General features: G+C 46.2%; 1 protein-coding gene across 7 annotated transcripts in view; it reads right to left on the reverse strand.

The window, feature by feature from the left end:
* Positions 1-19,090, reverse strand: part of LOC137534830 (uncharacterized) — a 78,297-nt gene that overhangs the window by 28,908 nt on the left and 30,299 nt on the right. For 5 of the 7 annotated variants that reach the window (XR_011024384.1, XM_068256489.1, XM_068256491.1 and 2 more), the window contains 5 exons: positions 10,726-10,818; positions 10,509-10,606; positions 9,811-9,913; positions 4,566-4,658; positions 4,384-4,481 (listed from right to left, as the gene is read on the reverse strand). Coding sequence is in view for 6 of the 7 variants with exons in the window: in XM_068256489.1 (XP_068112590.1) it covers positions 4,384-4,481; positions 4,566-4,658; positions 9,811-9,913; positions 10,509-10,606; positions 10,726-10,818 (485 nt within the window). In the remaining variant the exon portion in view is untranslated. The remainder of the gene's footprint in view (positions 1-4,383; positions 4,482-4,565; positions 4,659-9,810; positions 9,914-10,508; positions 10,607-10,725; positions 10,819-19,090) is intronic. The other 2 variants (XM_068256490.1, XM_068256492.1) reach the window with 2 other exon arrangements.

Genomic DNA, 19,090 nt, shown 5'->3' on the forward strand with positions numbered 1-19,090 from the left:
CAGGTTTTGGACTGGCCCATCTCTTCATGTGGGATTCTCAGGTTTTTGTTTAGTTTCAAAAGCACTTAGTGAATAGCAGTTGCTCTGTCCAACTGCCAAAAAACTGTGTAGCGAGCACAGAGGCTGGCCAGCATCTTAGTATAAATCCTTGTCAGGGAATGTATTCCTAAAGAATAAAAACCTTGCTGAGAATCCCCTATGTAGAGATGGACTAGTCCAAACCTGTTGGTTCTGTCAGATTTCTACTACCTACTGTAAGTGACAGCCACATACGAGAAAAGTAATTTATGGTTTATTTTACTGTGGGAGAAACATACTTCTTATTTGTATATGATTATATGTATTTTATAATTTTTAGTGATAGTCGTCCTTTAATTCCTGACAATTTTTGGCATTTCAGCTGTTACTTTTGATACATTAATCAAATTCATACAGGGAGTCACACACACCATGCGGAATTGTGAGGTGCAGGACCATAGAAAAAGTCTAGAGGGTTCGCAAACTTAGCAAGCTGTTACCATTCTGTGTATAAGAAGGGGGGGGGGGGGGGGAGAGCTCTCTGATTGTGCATTACCATTTAAAAACAATAAGTCGCTATAAAATCCCACTTACTATTAAACGTAGTAACATGCGCATCTGCAGCCACCAGCAGGTCTTCAACTAACTCAACCTGGCCAGAGTTGGTAATGTGTTGGGAACTGAGGGGAGAGTGTCTCTCTGGCAGTGAGCGGTGCGTGGAATGCCCTCTGACGCCACTACCGGTTTTGGCGTATAGCCACGCCTTCGTCTGTTGACGATTATGGCAAGACGGAGGAAATAAATAGAAAAGCGCCAATAGTAACAATGTTATCATGTTATCGTAACAACATTGTTACTATGGGCGCTTTTCTATTTATTTCCGCCGTCTTGCCGTAATCGTCACCAGACGAAGGCGTGGCTATACGCCAAAACCGGTAGTGACGGCAGACGGCATTCCGCGCACCGCTAGAGAGACACTCTCCCCTCAGTTCCCAACACACTACCAACTCTGGCCAGGTTGAGTTAGTTGGAGGAGACCTGCTGGTGGCTGCAGATGCGCATGTTACTACGTTTAATAGTAAGTGTGATTTTATAGTGACATATTGTTTTTAAATGGTAATGCACAATCAGAGCGCTCTATCACCCCCTTCTTGTTTTCTAACAGTTATTGGAACCACCCAGTAAACTGAGAGCTGCACAGAGGGTACATTTTGAAGTTAAATAACATTTCAAGAGCCATTACTGTTGTGTAGAGCGCAAGTCTGTTCTTCACTGTTTCTTGCACCATTCTGTATATGCCTTGATAAAAGGAGACCCGCTGTGGCTCCGAAACGTCACATTGTTTTGCTGAATGGATATCTAGCACTTAATGATTCAATAAACAGCTGTTGTCTGAGCTTACTGGGTGTGCAGACCCTCTGACATTTTTTTTTTAATACAGCAATTTTTTTTTATTACTTATGCCATCAAAGTTTTTTTTTTTTTTTTTTCAGGACAACCTACGCTGTTTTTTCCAAGAATGATTTAATTTTATAGGCATCTTAAAGGGGAACAGACATAAATGCAAAAAAATACACATTTTTCAATGTTCACCCTTCCTAATTTTCACATGATAAGAGCCACAGTTATAAAACACCTAAAATTATATTATTTGGCTCGTCCCAGTTAAGATAATACCATAGATGTCCTATTTCATGTAGGGTACCATTTTCATTAGCCTGTGCACCTGTAGTAATTGGATGTGATCACTAGGGTGCACAGTTTGGAGACCCCAGTGTGGTAAAGATACATTGCTAGGCAAAAGTACAGTAATGCATCTATACAGTGTTGGGTCCCTGAACTGTCATCATAGTAATCGCATCCGATCCCTATGACCTGGCAGCCATTACAGGTGTACAAGAATTTTACGCCCAAGTATAGGTGACACAAGGGGTTAATTAGTTAAGTATGGGTTAACACATCACTACAGTTTTGGGGAGGGGGGTGGGGTATGGGAATCAAACAGCTAAGTGAACCAGCAGTGGTAACATTTTACCCTAGTGGGGGGACACGGAAGTGTCGAGTGTAGCCGATCCTGGAAACTGCATATAACATCCGGGACAAAACAAAAAGACAAACCGAGCGTAGCATTTGCACAAACAATGGGAAAAGCCATTATATACTGTCACGGACGGTTGCAGGGCCGCAGGCGCGTCCTGTAACCGCCCGTGAAGAAAAAGCGATCGCACTCGATTCCCTGCATCGATTGCGCTTCAAATCGATACAATCTGGGTTGAGTGTGTAGGGGGAGCTGAAGTCCTTTTCTTAGCAGAGAGAGCACCATCCTAAAGGCTGGATGGCTCTTTTGATATGCTAATGAGCCTGGGCCCAGAGAGCCCCTGGCTTCAAGCTGTGCGGATGGCCCATCCATCAGGTATAAGGTGACACCTAGCTGATCTCATGTAGATGTTAATTAACCAAGGGGTGATCAGGATGCCTAGGTGCAGCCAGGCAGGCTACAAATCTCCGGGAGGTCTTGACACCTTGCTCACTGGTAAAGTTCAAAGGGAAGTTAGCAGCTAGAACACATCCTGAATAAACCTGAGTCTCATAGCATAATCCATAACTTCCCAGATCTGTCATATTTCTGGGGTTCCTGAGATGGCAGCTTCGCCAAACGTGGGGGGAGTGTAGCATGAGCCCCGGTGCTGGTTCTGAGGAAGTTTCAGAACATTCTGAGGTAAGGACTGCCAGTTAGGCAGTTTGAAAATGCCCTGATGATACCACAGGGGTCCCACCCCTCATGTCTGGTATCAGGGCGCTGGGTAAATCGAGACAGACCTGAAAATGTTAATAAATCTGCCCTGACCTGTACGGTTCGGTGAGATAGAGCCCATATATGGGTAGATATGATTTCTAGCCCCCAGGATAAGGGGAGGGCTCATCTCATCTTCTAAGGGGGTGTATGGCTCCCCGCCCTCACTCCCTCCTACTGAAGCAGGGGCATAAGAATGGCAGAGGACCCAAACTCAGTGTCCTCCACACTAAAACATCTTGAACTCATCAGATGCCAGCTTGAGGATATGCTGGCATCCACCTGGTCTGAACTCTGAACTCAAATTGAAACCCAGAACTCTGTTTTCCCACAAAAAGGACATCTTTCCAGGAACTAAGTATTTTTCTCCCTTTTATTTTTTATACTGGCTATTACTGTCTTAATAATTGTGATTTTAATAATTGTCTGTATATATTAATTATTTATATTGCGTGAATAAACGACTTTCTCCAAGTCATTCACTGTCCGCTACCCTGCTTATCAGCACACACACAGAACTGATCCCGGGTCTCTGAAGATACGCTACTGTTTGTTTGTTGTTGGCTAGACAGAATACCGTGTGTTTAACCGTTTTATTCGCAGGACTAGTCAGTCAGTTAGTGGGCTCCACGGTCCCATGGTAACCGCGGTGGTGGCAGTTTACTCTGAACCAGTAGGTGACGTTGTAATTACCCGTGTCTCACAGGCTCCCTTCTGAGTTGTCTGCGGCTAATTCTTAACGGTTCCTGCGCATTGACTGCGACCAGAGTTCGCACGATCTGTGCGCTGGCACCGTTTAGAAGGCTAAGTGCTGTCAGCCACTAGGGCTCCTGTGACATATACTTATTGCATATACTGTCCAATAGCCTTTTGTGTCCCCGAGATAATCCCAGAGTAGCGTTGCAAAATATACTGACAATGAGAAAAGCTTTGTACCGCCATTTACAAAAAATAATGGCAAGGTTGCGCACGTACATGTGCGGGCGGCGGTTTTAAATGCAGAACGTGAATTTCATGTACTAGAACGCAGGGGAGAACTAAGCAGTTACGTCCTTAAAGAGGAACTCCAGTGAAAATAATATATAAAAAAAGTGCTTCATTTTTACAATAAGTATGTATAAATGATTTAGGCAGTGTTTGCCAATTGTAAAACCTTTTAAATTCCTGATTTACATTCTGACATTTATCAAATGGTGACATTTTTACTGCTGGCAGGTGATGTAGTTGCTGCTTGCTTTTTTGGCAGTTGGAAACAGCTGTAAACAGCTATTTCCCACAATGCAACAAGGTTCACAGACAGGAAACTGCAAGGACCATGGTCCTCAGAGTTTCTTGTGGGAGGGGTTTCACCAAAATATCAGCCATACAGAGCCCCCTAATGATCCGTTTGTGAAAAGGAATAGATTTCTCATGTAAAAGGGGGTATCAGCTACTGATTGGGATGAAGTTCAATTCTTGGTCACGGTTTCTATTTAAATCTTAAGTGGTTAAGTCATGTCACTATCTGCCTTCACAAAGTTGCATGGAGCAGTTTTATCAGCTGCATTGTCAAAATGACTCACTCCAGGTACCTGATCATCCTGTGTTATCATATGATCTCCCTGCACTGGATTCCAGGAACAAAGAGGACTGTGATTTCCGTATGCTGGACTTCTGTTTCTGGATTCATCTGCAGGAAACATAAATACAGTGTAATGCTGTAATGTATTTCACTAGGACAATATATCTTCTGTGTTTGGTATTTATCTCTCACCTGTTCCTATGCCCATATTTATTTCCTCATCTTTAGTAACTATATGCCTTTCTTCCTCGTCTTCAGCTTTGATATGACTCAGGGCTACAGGTTCTGTGGATAAAGATGGGAGTGTCACCCCTGTACTGAAAAGTATGAGAGACGAGGGAAGGAGATAGACGCATGCATGATGTGATGACTCCCCCACTGGCCACATGTTGTCTATTACTGCTATTGGGGCACCACACTACAGCACCATTCAGCACTCAACCTGCGGACCGGGTCAGGGGTAGTACTCTTACTTGCACTGCAGGGCGTGAGTGGCTCCATAATTACTCCATTCAAATGAAGTATCAGAGTCACATGAAATGTGCTATGAAGTGCAAGTAAGTGACCTCCCCCCCGCCTCTATCTGCTGGCTCAGTGCTGGATGGTGCTGAAGAGTGGTGTTCGAGTTGATTTGGAACGATTTTCCGGATTCCAACACCATCACTAGTCCCAACCCTCCCACTGAGAACACACAGTCCCTATTAGAAGTAATAGGGAGATGAACAGCTCCTGACCCTCCTACCGAGAACACACTGTTTCCCTATTACTTCTAATAGAGGCTTATAGCTCCTGACCCTCCTACTGAGAACACACTGTCTCCCTATTACTTCTAATAGGGGCTTATAGCTCCTGACCCTCCTACTGAGAACACACTGTCTCCCTATTACTTCTAATAGGGGCTTATAGCTCGACCCTCCTACTGAGAACACACTGTCTCCCTATTACTTCTAATAGGGGCTTATAGCTCCTGACCCTCCTACTGAGAACACACTGTCTCCCTATGACTTCTAATAGGGGCTTAAAGCTCCTGACCCTCCTACTGAGAACACACTGTCTCCCTATTACTTCTAATAGGGGCTTATAGCTCCTGACCCTCCTACTGAGAACACACTGTCTCCCTATTACTTCTAATAGGGGCTTATAGCTCCTGACCCTCCCACTGAGAACACACTGTCTCCCTATGACTTCCCACTGAGAACACACTGTCTCCCTATTACTTCTAATAGGGGCTAATAGCTCCTGACCCTCCCACTGAGAACACACTGTCTCCCTATTATTTCTAATAGGGGCTAATAGCTCATGACCCTCCCACTGAGAACACACTGTCTCCCTATGACTTCTAATGGGCGCTAATAGCTCCTGACCCTCCCACCGAGAACACACTGTCTCCCTATGACTTCTAATGGGCGCTAATAGCTCCTGACCCTCCCACTGAGAACACACTGTCTCCCTATTACTTCTAATAGGGGCTAACAGCTCCTGACCCTCACACTGAGAACACACTGTCTCCCTATTACTTCTAATAGGGGCTAATAGACCCTGACCCTCCCACTGAGAACACACTGTCTCCCTATTACTTCTAATAGGGGCTAATAGACCCTGACCCTCCCACTGAGAACACACTGGGCTTGATTCACAAAACAACAACAACAACAACAAATAACATTTGTAAAGCGCTTTTCTCCCGTGGGACTCAAAGCGCATAAGCATGGCTCCGACCATCGTGGTACAGAGGAAGAATTTTATAAATCTGGAAATGCCAGGCTAAACAGGTGGCTTTTCAGTCTGGATTTGAATAGCTCCAGGGATGGTGCTGTCTTTACTGGGTGTGGTAGGGAGTTCCAGAGAGTAGGGGCAGCATGACAGAAGGCTCTGTCTCCAGATTTTTTGAGGTACACTCTGGGAGTGACCAAGTTTATAGAACTTGCTGATCTGAGGTTGTGAGAGGTGTGGTGCAGCTTCAGCAAGTCCTTCATGTATCCAGGGCCCAGATTGTGCAGGGATTTGAATGTCAGCAGTCCAATCTTTTCGCGCAAATTTCCGCATTGCGCGCAATCGTGAATTGCCGCGTGAAAACGATATCGATTTCACGGTAAAATTCGCGTTTGCGCGCAAAAACGTTATCGTTTCGTGCGAAAATTCGCGATCGCGCGCAATGCGAAAATTCGCGCGAAAACGGCCGTGCTAACAGTTAGCACTCTTTTGTGAATCAAGCCCACTGTCTCCTTATTACTTCTAATAGGGGCTAATAACAAGTTGTTTTATCTGCAAAAGACCAATATATGTTATATATGATTTGAGATATATGAGAGAGAGAGAGAGAGAGAGAGAGAGAGAGAGAGAGAGAGAGAGAGAGAGAGAGAGAGAGAGAGAGCGTGTGTTCGTATCCATCTTCTGGTAGCTACCAATGACATGATGTGAGGAGGAGAGACCATGCTTTGGGGCAAATTTATCACAGAACCAGTGCAAGGGAAACTGGAGCAGAACTGGGGCAAAATGGAGCAAAGGTAAAGATCAAGGATTCTGATTGGCTGATATGAGAAACTACCCAACTTCTGCACCAGATTTCGCCTTGAATTGGTTTTGATAGATCTGTCCCATTGCCTTCCCATTACGTCTGATTGGGGCTAGCTGTCCCCTTTGGGCACATACTGTCTTTCCATTACATCTGATTGATGCTGACTACTCCTGACTCCCCCTCTGGGCACATACTGTCTCTCCATTACTTCTGATTGGGGCTGGCTGCTCATGACTCCGCCTCTGGTCACACACTGTCTCTCCATTACATCTGATTGAGACTGACTACTCCTCACTCCACCTCTGGTCACATACTGTCTCTCCATTACTTCTGATTGAGGCTGACTACTCCTGACTCCCCCTCTGGTCACATGCTGTCTCTCCATTACTTCTGATTGATGCTGACTACTCCTGACTCCACCTCTGGTCACATGCTGTCTCTCCATTACTTCTGATTGAGGCTGACTACTCCTGACTCCGCCTCTGGTCACACACTGTCTCTACATTACTTCTGATTGGGGCTGGCTGCTCCTGACTCCACCTCTGGTCACATACTGTCTCTCCATTACATCTGATTGAGGCTGACTACTCCTGACTCCGCCTCTGGTCACATGCTGTCTCTCCATTACTTCTGATTGAGGCTGACTACTCCTGACTCCGCCTCTGGTCACACACTGTCTCTCCATTACTTCTGATTGATGCTGACTACTCCTGACTCCACCTCTGGTCACATGCTGTCTCTCCATTACTTCTGATTGGGGCTGACTACTCCTGACTCTGCCTCTGGTCACATGCTGTCTCTCCATTACTTCTGATTGGGGCTGGCTGCTCCTGACTCCCCCTCTGGGCACATACTGTCTCTCCATTACTTCTGATTGATGCTGACTACTCCTGACTCTGCCTCTGGTCACATGCTGTCTCTCCATTACTTCTGATTGATGCTGACTACTCCTGACTCCGCCTCTGGACACATACTGTCTCTCCATTACTTCTGATTGATGCTGACTACTCCTGACTCCGCCTCTGGTCACATACTGTCTCTCCATTACTTCTGATTGGGGCTGGCTGCTCCTGACTCCCCCTCTGGGCACATACTGTCTCTCCATTACTTCTGATTGATGCTGACTACTCCTGACTCCGCCTCTGGTCACATACTGTCTCTCCATTACTTCTGATTGGGGTTGGCTGCTCCTGACTCCGCCTCTGGTCACATACTGTCTCTCCATTACTTCTGATTGGGGCTGGCTGCTCCTGACTCCGCCTCTGGTCACATACTGTCTCTCCATTACTTCTGATTGGGGTTGGCTGCTCCTGACTCCGCCTCTGGTCACATACTGTCTCTCCATTACTTCTGATTGGGACTGGCTGCTCCTGACTCCGCCTCTGGGCACATACTGTCTCTCCATTACTTCTGATTGGGGTTGGCTGCTCCTGACTCCGCCTCTGGTCACATACTGTCTCTCCATTACTTCTGATTGGGGTTGGCTGCTCCTGACTCCGCCTCTGGTCACATGCTGTCTCTCCATTACTTCTGATTGGGGCTGGCTGCTCCTGACTCCCCCTCTGGTCACATGCTGTCTCTCCATTACTTCTGATTGGGGTTGGCTGCTCCTGACTCCGCCTCTGGTCACATACTGTTTCTCCATTACTTCTGATTGGGGCTGGCTGCTCCTGACTCCGCCTCTGGTCACATACTGTCTCTCCATTACTTCTGATTGGGGTTGGCTGCTCCTGACTCCGCCTCTGGTCACATACTGTCTCTCCATTACTTCTGTTAGGGGATGGCTGCTCCTGACTCCGCCTCTGGTCACATACTGTCTCTCCATTACTTCTGATTGGGGCTGGCTGCTCCTGACTCCGCCTCTGGTCACATACTGTCTCTCCATTACTTCTGATTGGGGCTGGCTACTCCTGACTCCGCCTCTGGTCACATGCTGTCTCTCCATTACTTCTGATTGATGCTGACTACTCCTGACTCCGCCTCTGGTCACATACTGTCTCTCCATTACTTCTGATTGGGGCTGGCTGCTCCTGACTCCCCCTCTGGTCACATACTGTCTCTCCATTACTTCTGATTGGGGCTGGCTGCTCCTGACTCCGCCTCTGGTCACATACTGTCTCTCCATTACTTCTGATTGATGCTGGCTACTCCTGACTCCCCCTCTGGGCACATACTGTCTCTCCATTACTTCTGATTGGGGCTGGCTGCTCCTGACTCCCCCTCTGGTCACATACTGTCTCTCCATTACTTCTGATTGGGGCTGGCTGCTCCTGACTCCCCCTCTGGTCACATACTGTCTCTCCATTACTTCTGATTGAGGCTGACTACTCCTGACTCCGCCTCTGGTCACATGCTGTCTCTCCATTACTTCTGATTGGGGCTGACTACTCCTGACTCTGCCTCTGGTCACATGCTGTCTCTCCATTACTTCTGATTGGGGCTGGCTGCTCCTGACTCCCCCTCTGGTCACATACTGTCTCTCCATTACTTCTGATTGAGGCTGACTACTCCTGACTCCGCCTCTGGTCACATGCTGTCTCTCCATTACTTCTGATTGAGGCTGACTACTCCTGACTTTGCCTCTGGTCACACACTGTCTCTCCATTACTTCTGATTGAGGCTGACTACTCCTGACTCTGGTCACATACTGTCTCTCCATTACTTCTGATTGGGGCTGGCTGCTCCTGACTCCCCCTCTGGTCACATACTGTCTCTCCATTACTTCTGATTGGGGCTGGCTGCTACTGACTCCCCCTCTGGTCACATACTGTGTCTCTCCATTACTTCTGATTAGGCCTGGCTACTCCTGACTCCCCCTCTGGACACATACTGTCTTCCCATTACTTTTGACTGACAGAGAAGAGGGGATATAACAACTGATGGATGTGTGACCAATCAAGAAGAATCTTTACTTCTCACCTGTGCTAATCTCTGTAGAAAGTTCCTCCTTCTTATTACGCAGCTCATCACCCCGCACACACTTCTCTTCATGTCCAGTGCTGGAAAGAATCAGGCCTTCACCCTAGATAAGACACAGTGCAAAGTGGTTTAGCAAGGTCTGTGCTATATCAGTGGCATAAGAGCAGGGTTTGCTGAGATTACATTAGTGTCTTGGTCCCCTGCTCCCAAATGGCCTGTAAAGATCCTCTATAACCACTGCCTGCCAGGCTCCCTAATGTATACTAACAGCAGTGGAGTGTGTAAGTGTTCAGTGATTCTACACGTCATCAGGGTGCACCCTGACCACTGCCTGGGTCTTCTCATGGCTCCCATAATGATCAGAAGACATGGAGCTGCCATAAGGACAGGTAAGTTAACTACAGACGTACACCTTCAGCTGCCAGAGGGTAAGAGGCTATGGAAGGTATTGTATTACTAACATGCTGCTAATTTCCTGTTCCAGAGTCACTGGGAACATAAAGTGGAAGGGACACAGACAGCAATGTAAACTAATTTTCTCAAACTTATCAGGAATTTGACTTTAACCTGTTGTCTGCCAGTAGCAGCTGTCTGACACTTTAATTCACATTTGCTAACTACGAGTCATACCACTGTCTACCTTCACATGTAGGAAGCATTTTATCAGCTGCCTGTGCATAATTATTCACTCCAGCTACCTGATCATCCTGTGTTATCATGTGATCTTCCGATGCTGGATCCAGAAAAGAAAGAGGACTATCATAGCCGTACACTGGACTTCTCTTACTGGATTCAACTGCAGGAAACATAAACATGGTGTAATGCTATAATATTATATTTAGTCTAAATTAGCCAACAAAACAGTTCACTTTCACAAGGACAATATAGCGTATGTATTTGGTATTTATTGCTCACCTGTCCCTATGTCCATGTTTATATTCTGATCATTAGTATCTATACACCTTTCCTCTGTATCTTCAGCCTTGACATGTCTCTGAGCCATGGGTTCTGTGGAGAAAGATGACAGTGTCAATTCTTTAGTGAGAAGTATGAGAAGCAAAAGAGAGAGAGAGAGAGAGAGAGAGAGAGAGAGAGAGAGAGAGAGAGAGAGAGAGAGAGAGAGAGAGAGAGAGAGAGAGAGGAGAGAGAGAGAGAGAGAGAGAGAGAGAGAGTGTGTGTGTGTGTGTGTGTGTGTGTGTGTGTGTGTGTGTGTGTGTGTGTGTGTGTGTGTGTGTGTGTGTGTGTGTGTGTGTGTGTGTGTGTGTGTGTGTGTGTGTGTGTGTGTGTGTGTGTGCATATACAGTGGGTTGCAAAGGCATTCGGCCCCCTTGAAGTTTTCCACATTTTGTCACATTACTGCCACAAACATGAATCAATTTTATTGGAATTCCACGTGAAAGACCAACACAAAGTGGTGTACACATGAGAAGTGGAATGAAAATCATACGTGATTCCAAACATTTTTTACAAATAAATAACTGCAAAGTGGTGTGTGCATAATTATTCGTCCCCCTTTGATCTGAGTGCAGTCAGTTGCCTATAGACATTGCCTGATGAGTGCTAATGACTAAACAGAGTGCACCTGTGTGTAATCTAATGTCAGTACAAATACAGCTGCTCTGTGAGGGCCTCAGAGGTTGTCTAAGTCTAAGGGCTTGTTTCCACTGTTGCGACGCGATTTCGGCCGCATTCCGACGCTTGTAAAAACGCATGCGGATGTGTTTCCACATGCGTTTTTACCCGCGATTTCGCCTGCGATTTCGCATGGCAGGGTGCCATGCGAAATTAACCATGACACTGCCAGGGCTAAATAAAATTGAAAAAGGTGCGAAATCGCACGCGAAATCGCGGGTAAAAACGCATGTAACAAACGCATGCGTTTTTACTATTAAATACATTAGCGGCGATTCGCACGGATTCCCGACGCAGGCGAAATCGTTGGCTCTTTTGTGCGTTTTTTTCACGCTGAAAAAAACGCACCTCAACAACGCTACAGTGGAAACAGGCCCATCCACTTGTATTACATGTGCGGATCTGCATGCGTTGGACGCATGCAGATTCGCGATAGTGGAAACGAGCCCTAAGAGAATATTGGGAGCAACAACACCGTGAAGTCCAAAGAACACACAAGACAGGTCAGGGATCAAGTTATTGAGAAATTGAAAGCAGGCTTAGGCTACTAAAAGATTTCCAAAGCCTTGAATATCCCACGGAGCACTGTTCAAGCGATCATTCAGAAATGGAAGGAGTATGGCACAACTGTAAACCTACTGTAACGATATGTATATCAAAATCATTATATAGATAAAAAAAAAGACTAGTTCTTCTGTTGCACAAAGTGGGACCTTTGTATACCCGATTATATGGTGATCTGCAGAATCACCAATAATACAAGTATACCAGCAGCTAATGAGATAGCAAGTATAGTGCTTGGTGCAACAGTAGTACTGATAGGTTTAGCTATACCTCACCAGAGGAGCTGGTAGGCACTAACAGTACAGAGCCCCTCACCAGAGGCAAGGGCCCTTTGGTGAGAGTAGAATGGTCAGACCAATCGAGTTGGCAACAGACAGACAGATACGGTACAAACTCAGAAGGCAAAGGCAAGAAGGTTTTAACAGGCAGAGTCGGCAGCAGGATCAGATGGGCAGAAGTACAGAATCACTGAGAGTAACGAGCAAGTCATACACAGATAATAACAGTATTCAGATCATAATTATAGCTATCAAACAATCCTATCACTGTGTGAAATCCCCGGTTTCCATCCGGATCAAAGCACACCAGATCTATCTCTGGTCTGAGCGCTAACACGAAGTATTCGCAACAGCAGACAAGTTGCGAGTGAATCAGCCAAGCTTAAGAAGCAGAGGAGACCCCTTCGGCACACCCACTCCCATCAACCAATGAGGAGCGGCGAGCGTCTCCTCTGACGTCAGCCGACCGGCCGGTCAGCTGCCGCGCCTCCTCCCCGCATAAAGGTCCCTTCGGTGTGCGCGGGCACGCCACAATGCAACCCTATGTGCTGCTGACAAACCCGTCCTCGGCGTGCTAGACGCCCGAGGCTCGTATAGATCGCTTGGCAGGGAGATGAAGGCAGCTGCGGTGGTATCGCTGTTCACCGCAGCTGTCTCTTCTATGTTTGTTACACCTACCAAGACAAGGCCATCCACCTAAACTCACAGGCCGAACAAGAAGAGCGCTGATCAGAAATGCAGTCAAGAGGCCCATGGTGACTGGACGAGCTGCAGAGATCTACAGCTCAGGTTGGAGACTCTGTCCATAGGACAACTATTAGTCATGCACTGCACAAAGTTGGCCTTTATGGAAGAGTGTCAAGAAGAAAGACATTGTTAACAGAAAGCATAAGAAGTCCCGTTTGCAGTTTGCCACAAGCCATGTGGGGGACACAGCAACCATGTGGAAGAAGGTGCTCTGGTCAGATGAGACCAAAATGGAACTTTTTGGTCAAAATGCAAAACGCTATGTGTGGCGGAAAACTAACAATGCACATCACTCTGAACACACCATGCCCACTGTCAAATATGGTGGTGGCAGCATCATGCTCGGGGGGTGCATCTCTTCAGCAGGGACAGGGAAGCTGGTCAGAGTTGATGGGAAGATGGATGGAGCCAAATACAGGGCAAACTTGGAAGAAAACCTCTTGGAGACTGCAAGACTTGAGACGGGGGCGGAGGTTCACCTTCCAGCAGGACAATGACCCTAAACATAAAGCCAGGGCAACAATGGAATGGTTTAAAAGAAAAAACATCTATGTGTTAGAATGGCCCAGTCAAAGTCCAGATCTAAATCCAATCGGGAATCTGTGGCAAGATCTGAAAACTGCTGTTCACAAACGCAGTCCATCTAATCTGACTGAGCTGGAGCTTTTTTGCACAGAAGAATGGGCAAGGATTTCAGTCTCTAGATGTGAAAAGCTGGTAGAGACATACCCTAAAAGTCTGGCAGCTGTAATTGCAGCAAAAGGTGGTTCTACAAAGTATTGACTCAGGGGGCCGAATAATGATGCACACCCCACTTTGCTGTTATTTATTTGTAAAAAAATTTGGAATGATGTATGATTTTCGATCCACTTCTCACGTGTACACCACTTTGTATTGGTCTTTCACGCGGAATTCCAATAACATTGATGCATGTTTGTGGCAGTAATGTGACAAAATGTGGAAAACTTCAAGGGGGCCGAATACTTATGCAACCCACTGTGTATATATATATATATATATATATATATATATATATATATATATATATATATATATATATATATATATATATATACACACACACACACACACACACACAAACATCACTTCCTGATTATCAGCCATGTTTTTTGTTTGTAAACACTGCCTCAAACTGGCGATTAAAAGCCAGGATCGTGGCAGGGAGCAGCAGAAATGGCATAGAGGGATCCAGGAGATCACAGTGACTCGATTGGTATGTTTTTTATTGTAAAAATTGGACAGTACAGATTCTCGTTCAGCAGTGGATGAATAGTAACTGGCTAAAACGAAATGCTGACAAAACTGAGGTTCTTTTCATTGGAGGTCAGCGCTTGACAACAAACCAGCTCCAGTCTCAATAAACAACACTTATAGGGAGATTAGACCTGGACCGCGCAAACTTTGTAGGCAGCCTGAGTGTTTTGATTGATGAGGAATATTTTCTGGCGTATAAGACTACTTTTTAATCCAGGAAAATCTTCTCAAAAGTCGGGGTTTGTCTTATACACCAGGGGTTGTCTTATAGGGTGGGTGCTAAAACTTCTGATTTAGCAGCTGATTTGACCCTTTACCGGCCTTCAGGATCGTGTCATATACATCTGGTTGCTGCAGATGTTCTTCCTGCCTCATGATGCTCCTGTCATGCATTTCTCCCTGGATCAATATAGTGCTTTGTGCATTGGGCCTGACAAAGGGCTTTGTGCCCGAAACGAGCATGTCGTTGCCTGTTCTGTATTGCACTAAGTTGTTATATTCCTGTTTTGGAAGATTTTGTATACCCATAAGGAGCCTTCACACAGAGTATTCCTGGAATTTTTAATGAATTTGTGTCAATAAAGTATTTTTGATAATTTTAGTCCTAAAAAGATATAAAATGCTGAAACTTCTGAGCCAGACTGGAGAATTTGTGGTTGCTGCATATGGAAGGGGGGGGGGGGGGGCTCAAAAACATCCGCGGCCGCATCCCGATGTATGTGGTGACCGTATGAAAGCAGCAAGGTCGGTACTGTGCAAGTATGGTAGAAGAAAATCCACTCATCAGGATTCGTGGAAAGAAGTGACTTAACACGGTCCCGATGATAAAGTGAGGGGGCACTTCACTGGAAAGGTGTAAGTGAAGGGCGCAGCAAGCTGCAGGTGTCTACAAAAACGAGATAGAAAAACACACCTCTTTGACCTGTCTGGACCGCTCTTGTATCTTATTACCGTACCTCCCTCCATGCCTCTCAGATCTCGCTTCTGAGGACTGCAGTGAAGCAGCGCAGGCACGCATGTGCGAGATCTGAGAGGCAGAGAAGGAGGTAATAGTATATATAGGTGGGCCGGACGGTGAAAGAGGCATGTTTGCTCCACTGCTCTGATAGTCTTGGAGACAGGGATAGCTGACCAATCCAAGCAGGCTTTGTATACAACAACCAGCCAATCGCCGGTAAGGTACATCACTTGCTGTGATTGGCTGGCTGTTGTATACTGGGTACCACATACAGTACAGCACCAGTATCTGTACCTGTTTATACAGTATAGCACAAGTACATACAGTACAGCATACAAATGTCCAAAAATCAAGAGGGGTAGTCTTAAACGGACAGTATAGCCCAAAATGTATATTTTAACTAGAAAAAGGTGGGGGTCGTCTTCTACGCCCATTCGTCTTATGCGCCGGAATATACACAGGTGTCAGATCTCAGCTGTTGTGAAACATTCCTCTTTTCACCTAAGGAACATTGAAAAATTAAGCACCTCATATACCTCCAGCAGATCTTCCAACCCTAGTTCATCCCTTCACCACATCACGGCTGGCCTATTGCAATGTTCTCTATACAGACCTTATAGATAGATATACACATGCACCACCTGCAAATAGTACAGAATACTACTGCAAGGCTGTTAACAAGCCAAACCCACCAATGCCACATAACACTGATCCTTCACTCACCCTACTGGCTACCCATACAATGGAGAAATCTATTTAAAGTGCAGGGATGCTCAAATCCGGAACCGGATGAAATCCAAATAGATGTTAGGGCCTGTACACACTGAAAAACGCAAGCAAAATCGCAAGCGCATGCGTTTTTAAAGTGCATGTAGTTTTAAAAACGCATGCGCTTTTGCCTGCGTTTTTTGTGCGTTTGCGTTTTTCTTGTAATTGCTGATTGGCTAAAGAATCCTTTGTTTTTTTTCTAGTTTACATTTCAACAGGAATCAGGAGATTGCAGAGTCTTCTGGGATACTGACTTCTGAAAAACGCAGGCAAAAACGCAAGCGCATGCGTTTTTAATGCGCTGCGCTTAAAAAAGCGCAGCAGGCACTGTGATTGCGTTTTTCTAAGAACGCATCGCACCAGTGTGTACAAGTCATCACGATTTTCATTCTTTTCCAAAAGACCTTGCGTTTTTAAAAACGCATGCGTTTTTAAAAACGCAACGCAAGCGCAGCAGTGTGTACAGGCCCTTATTCAGATTTAATCCAGTTAAATCAAATCACCTGTGCGGGGTGGGCGGTAATCTTACCTATCATGACGTCTTCTTAGGTCCGTCCCTCGGCGCTTCCCACGATACGGTCCAAGCGGTGGTCACGTGATTACAAACACTTCCTCCTTCCGGGTTGTGTTTGTAGTCACGTGACGCGCGTGGACCGCATCGTGGGAGGTGCCGAGGGACAGACCTAAGACGTCATGATAGGTAAGATTAACCATCCCCCCCTCCCCCCGCACAGGTGATTTGATGCAACTGGATGAAATCCGAACAACAACTCTTAAAGTGTACATGTAGAGAAAAAAAGTGCCCCTATGGAGGCAGAGGCTTCCCCCTTTTTCCTGAGTAGAGGCGATCCAGCGCAGGCACCCCCGAAAATTCACCCTCAAGCCTTGTCAGCGGTGTGCCCAGGCGCAATAGCAGCTTTCCGATGGGCTCTGATCAGGCTTGGCTATTTCCCCTGGAGCCCAGGCGGGCAGCCGCTAGTCCGCCTGCGTGCCCTGTGGCATGTAAATATTATGGGCAGTGACACTGCAGGGGAGCCAGCACTGAAACGAGCTGGCTGTGGAGGACAGGGGAACCCTCATTAGGATCCTGAATCTTTCTCCTCCCGAGGAAAGTACCTGCAAGGGCAGGTTTTTCCCTACAGGTTTACGATAAGATTAACTTATTGAAATTCAAATCCTTGCACAATTTGGGTCCTGGATACCTGAAGGACTTGTTGCAACTGCATCACACCCCCCACAATCTTAGATCAAAAGGATCTAATAACATGAACAACCCCAAAGTCCATCTCCAAACCTTTGAAACCAGAGCCTTCTGTGATGCTGCCCTTATACCTTGGAAATCCTTGCCACATCCAATCAGGACATCTCCATGCCTGTAAGCATTTAAAGGAGTGATCAGGGAAAATTAGTAAAATGAGGTTTACTCACCTGGGGCTTTCTCCAACCCCTTGCAGCAGACTGTCCCACGCCGACCGCTCTGCTCCTCGCCGCTGTCCCGGTCTCGCTGCACGGTGCAGAGGCTGACTGCGGGGTTGGCCTTACTGCACCAGCCGCCGCTGTCAATCATCGCCACATGGTCCGCGGCGCACTGCGCAGAACTACTGCGCCTGCGCAGTGCACCACAGACCACATGGCGATGATTGACAGCAGCGGCTTGCGCAGGCGCTGTGCTGGGAGACCGGGGCAGTGGCGGTGGGCAGAGCGGTCGGCGTGGGACAGTTGGCTGCAAGGGGCTGGAGAAAGCCCCAGGTGAGTAAACCTCATTTTACTAATTTTCCATGATAACTCCTTTAAGTCCAAACTGAAAAACCACCTGTTTAGTCTGGCATTTACGAACACCCAACTATTTCCTCTGTAACAGAGACATAACAGAGACATATCTATGTGCTTTAAATTCTATGGTAGAAAAGCTCTTTACACGCAGTGTTCTCCACAGGCACTTTTAGCCGGGTGCTCCACCTGGCTAGTTTTGGTGAGCACCCAGCTGTTATTGGCTCACCTTATCCGACTCTGTAAGCACAGATAAGCCCCAACCCTGCATTCTCTCTACTCACCCCACCTGGCTACTTTTTCATGCCACCCAGCTACTATTTCATGCCACTCGGCTGGAAAAAAATTCTGAGGAGAACATTGACAAGTTTTATTGTATTGTGTATATTGTAAACTTGCGGGGATCCATACTTCCAAGATTAAGAACCACTGTTCTATTAGGAGCAGGGCTGTGGAGTCGGAGTCGTGGAGTCGGGAGAATTTTGGGTGCCTGGAGTCGGAGTCGGGAAAAAATGCACCGACTCCGACTCCTAATGAATTTGTAACTGTAATTAAAATAGAAAATATGATAAAATGTTCTATTTCTCAGATAATAGTCATTAAAAATAATGTATATATACAGTAATAGCTGTGCTTAGTCCACAAAAATGAAATAAACCAATCAAAATTAGTTACTTGTGCTGCTTCAATAAAGCAGTCCCCGTATTTTTAAGGTCAGATATACACATCTGATTGTGACTGTATATATGATGTGTACACAGGAACCTCTCATATATACTAAATAACATCTATGCTGTAAGTATAAAGCCTGATGTGTAGCTGTGTCATTAATAGAGATGGTCAACGAGATGGAAATAATTCTGCATTGATGCTGATTTATGCAAATGTATGCACTCCCTTTGCTGATGAAATCAAATAATTTGATATGTTGTTAAAATTTGGTTTGGTGACTACAAATTAAAGGGTAACTGAGACGGATGAAAAGTAAAGTTTTATACATACCTGGGGCTTCCTCCAGCCCCCTTCAGGCTAATCAGTCCCTCGCTGTCCTCCACCACCCGGATCTTCTGCTATGAGTCCTGGTAATTCAGCCAGTCAGAGCAGTCTGGCTACGTGCCGCTTCCACAGCCAGGAGCGTTCAGGTGTAGTATGCTCCTGGCGGCGGAGTGTGTGCATGCGCACTATGCCCGACTGGCTCAAGTACCTGGACTCATAGCAGAAGATCCAGGTGGTGGAGGAGGACAACGAGGGACTGATTATCCTGAAGGCGGCTGGAGGAAGCCCCAGG

Source organism: Hyperolius riggenbachi, chromosome 10 (assembly GCF_040937935.1).
Source record: "Hyperolius riggenbachi isolate aHypRig1 chromosome 10, aHypRig1.pri, whole genome shotgun sequence".
NCBI lineage: Eukaryota > Metazoa > Chordata > Amphibia > Anura > Hyperoliidae > Hyperolius > Hyperolius riggenbachi.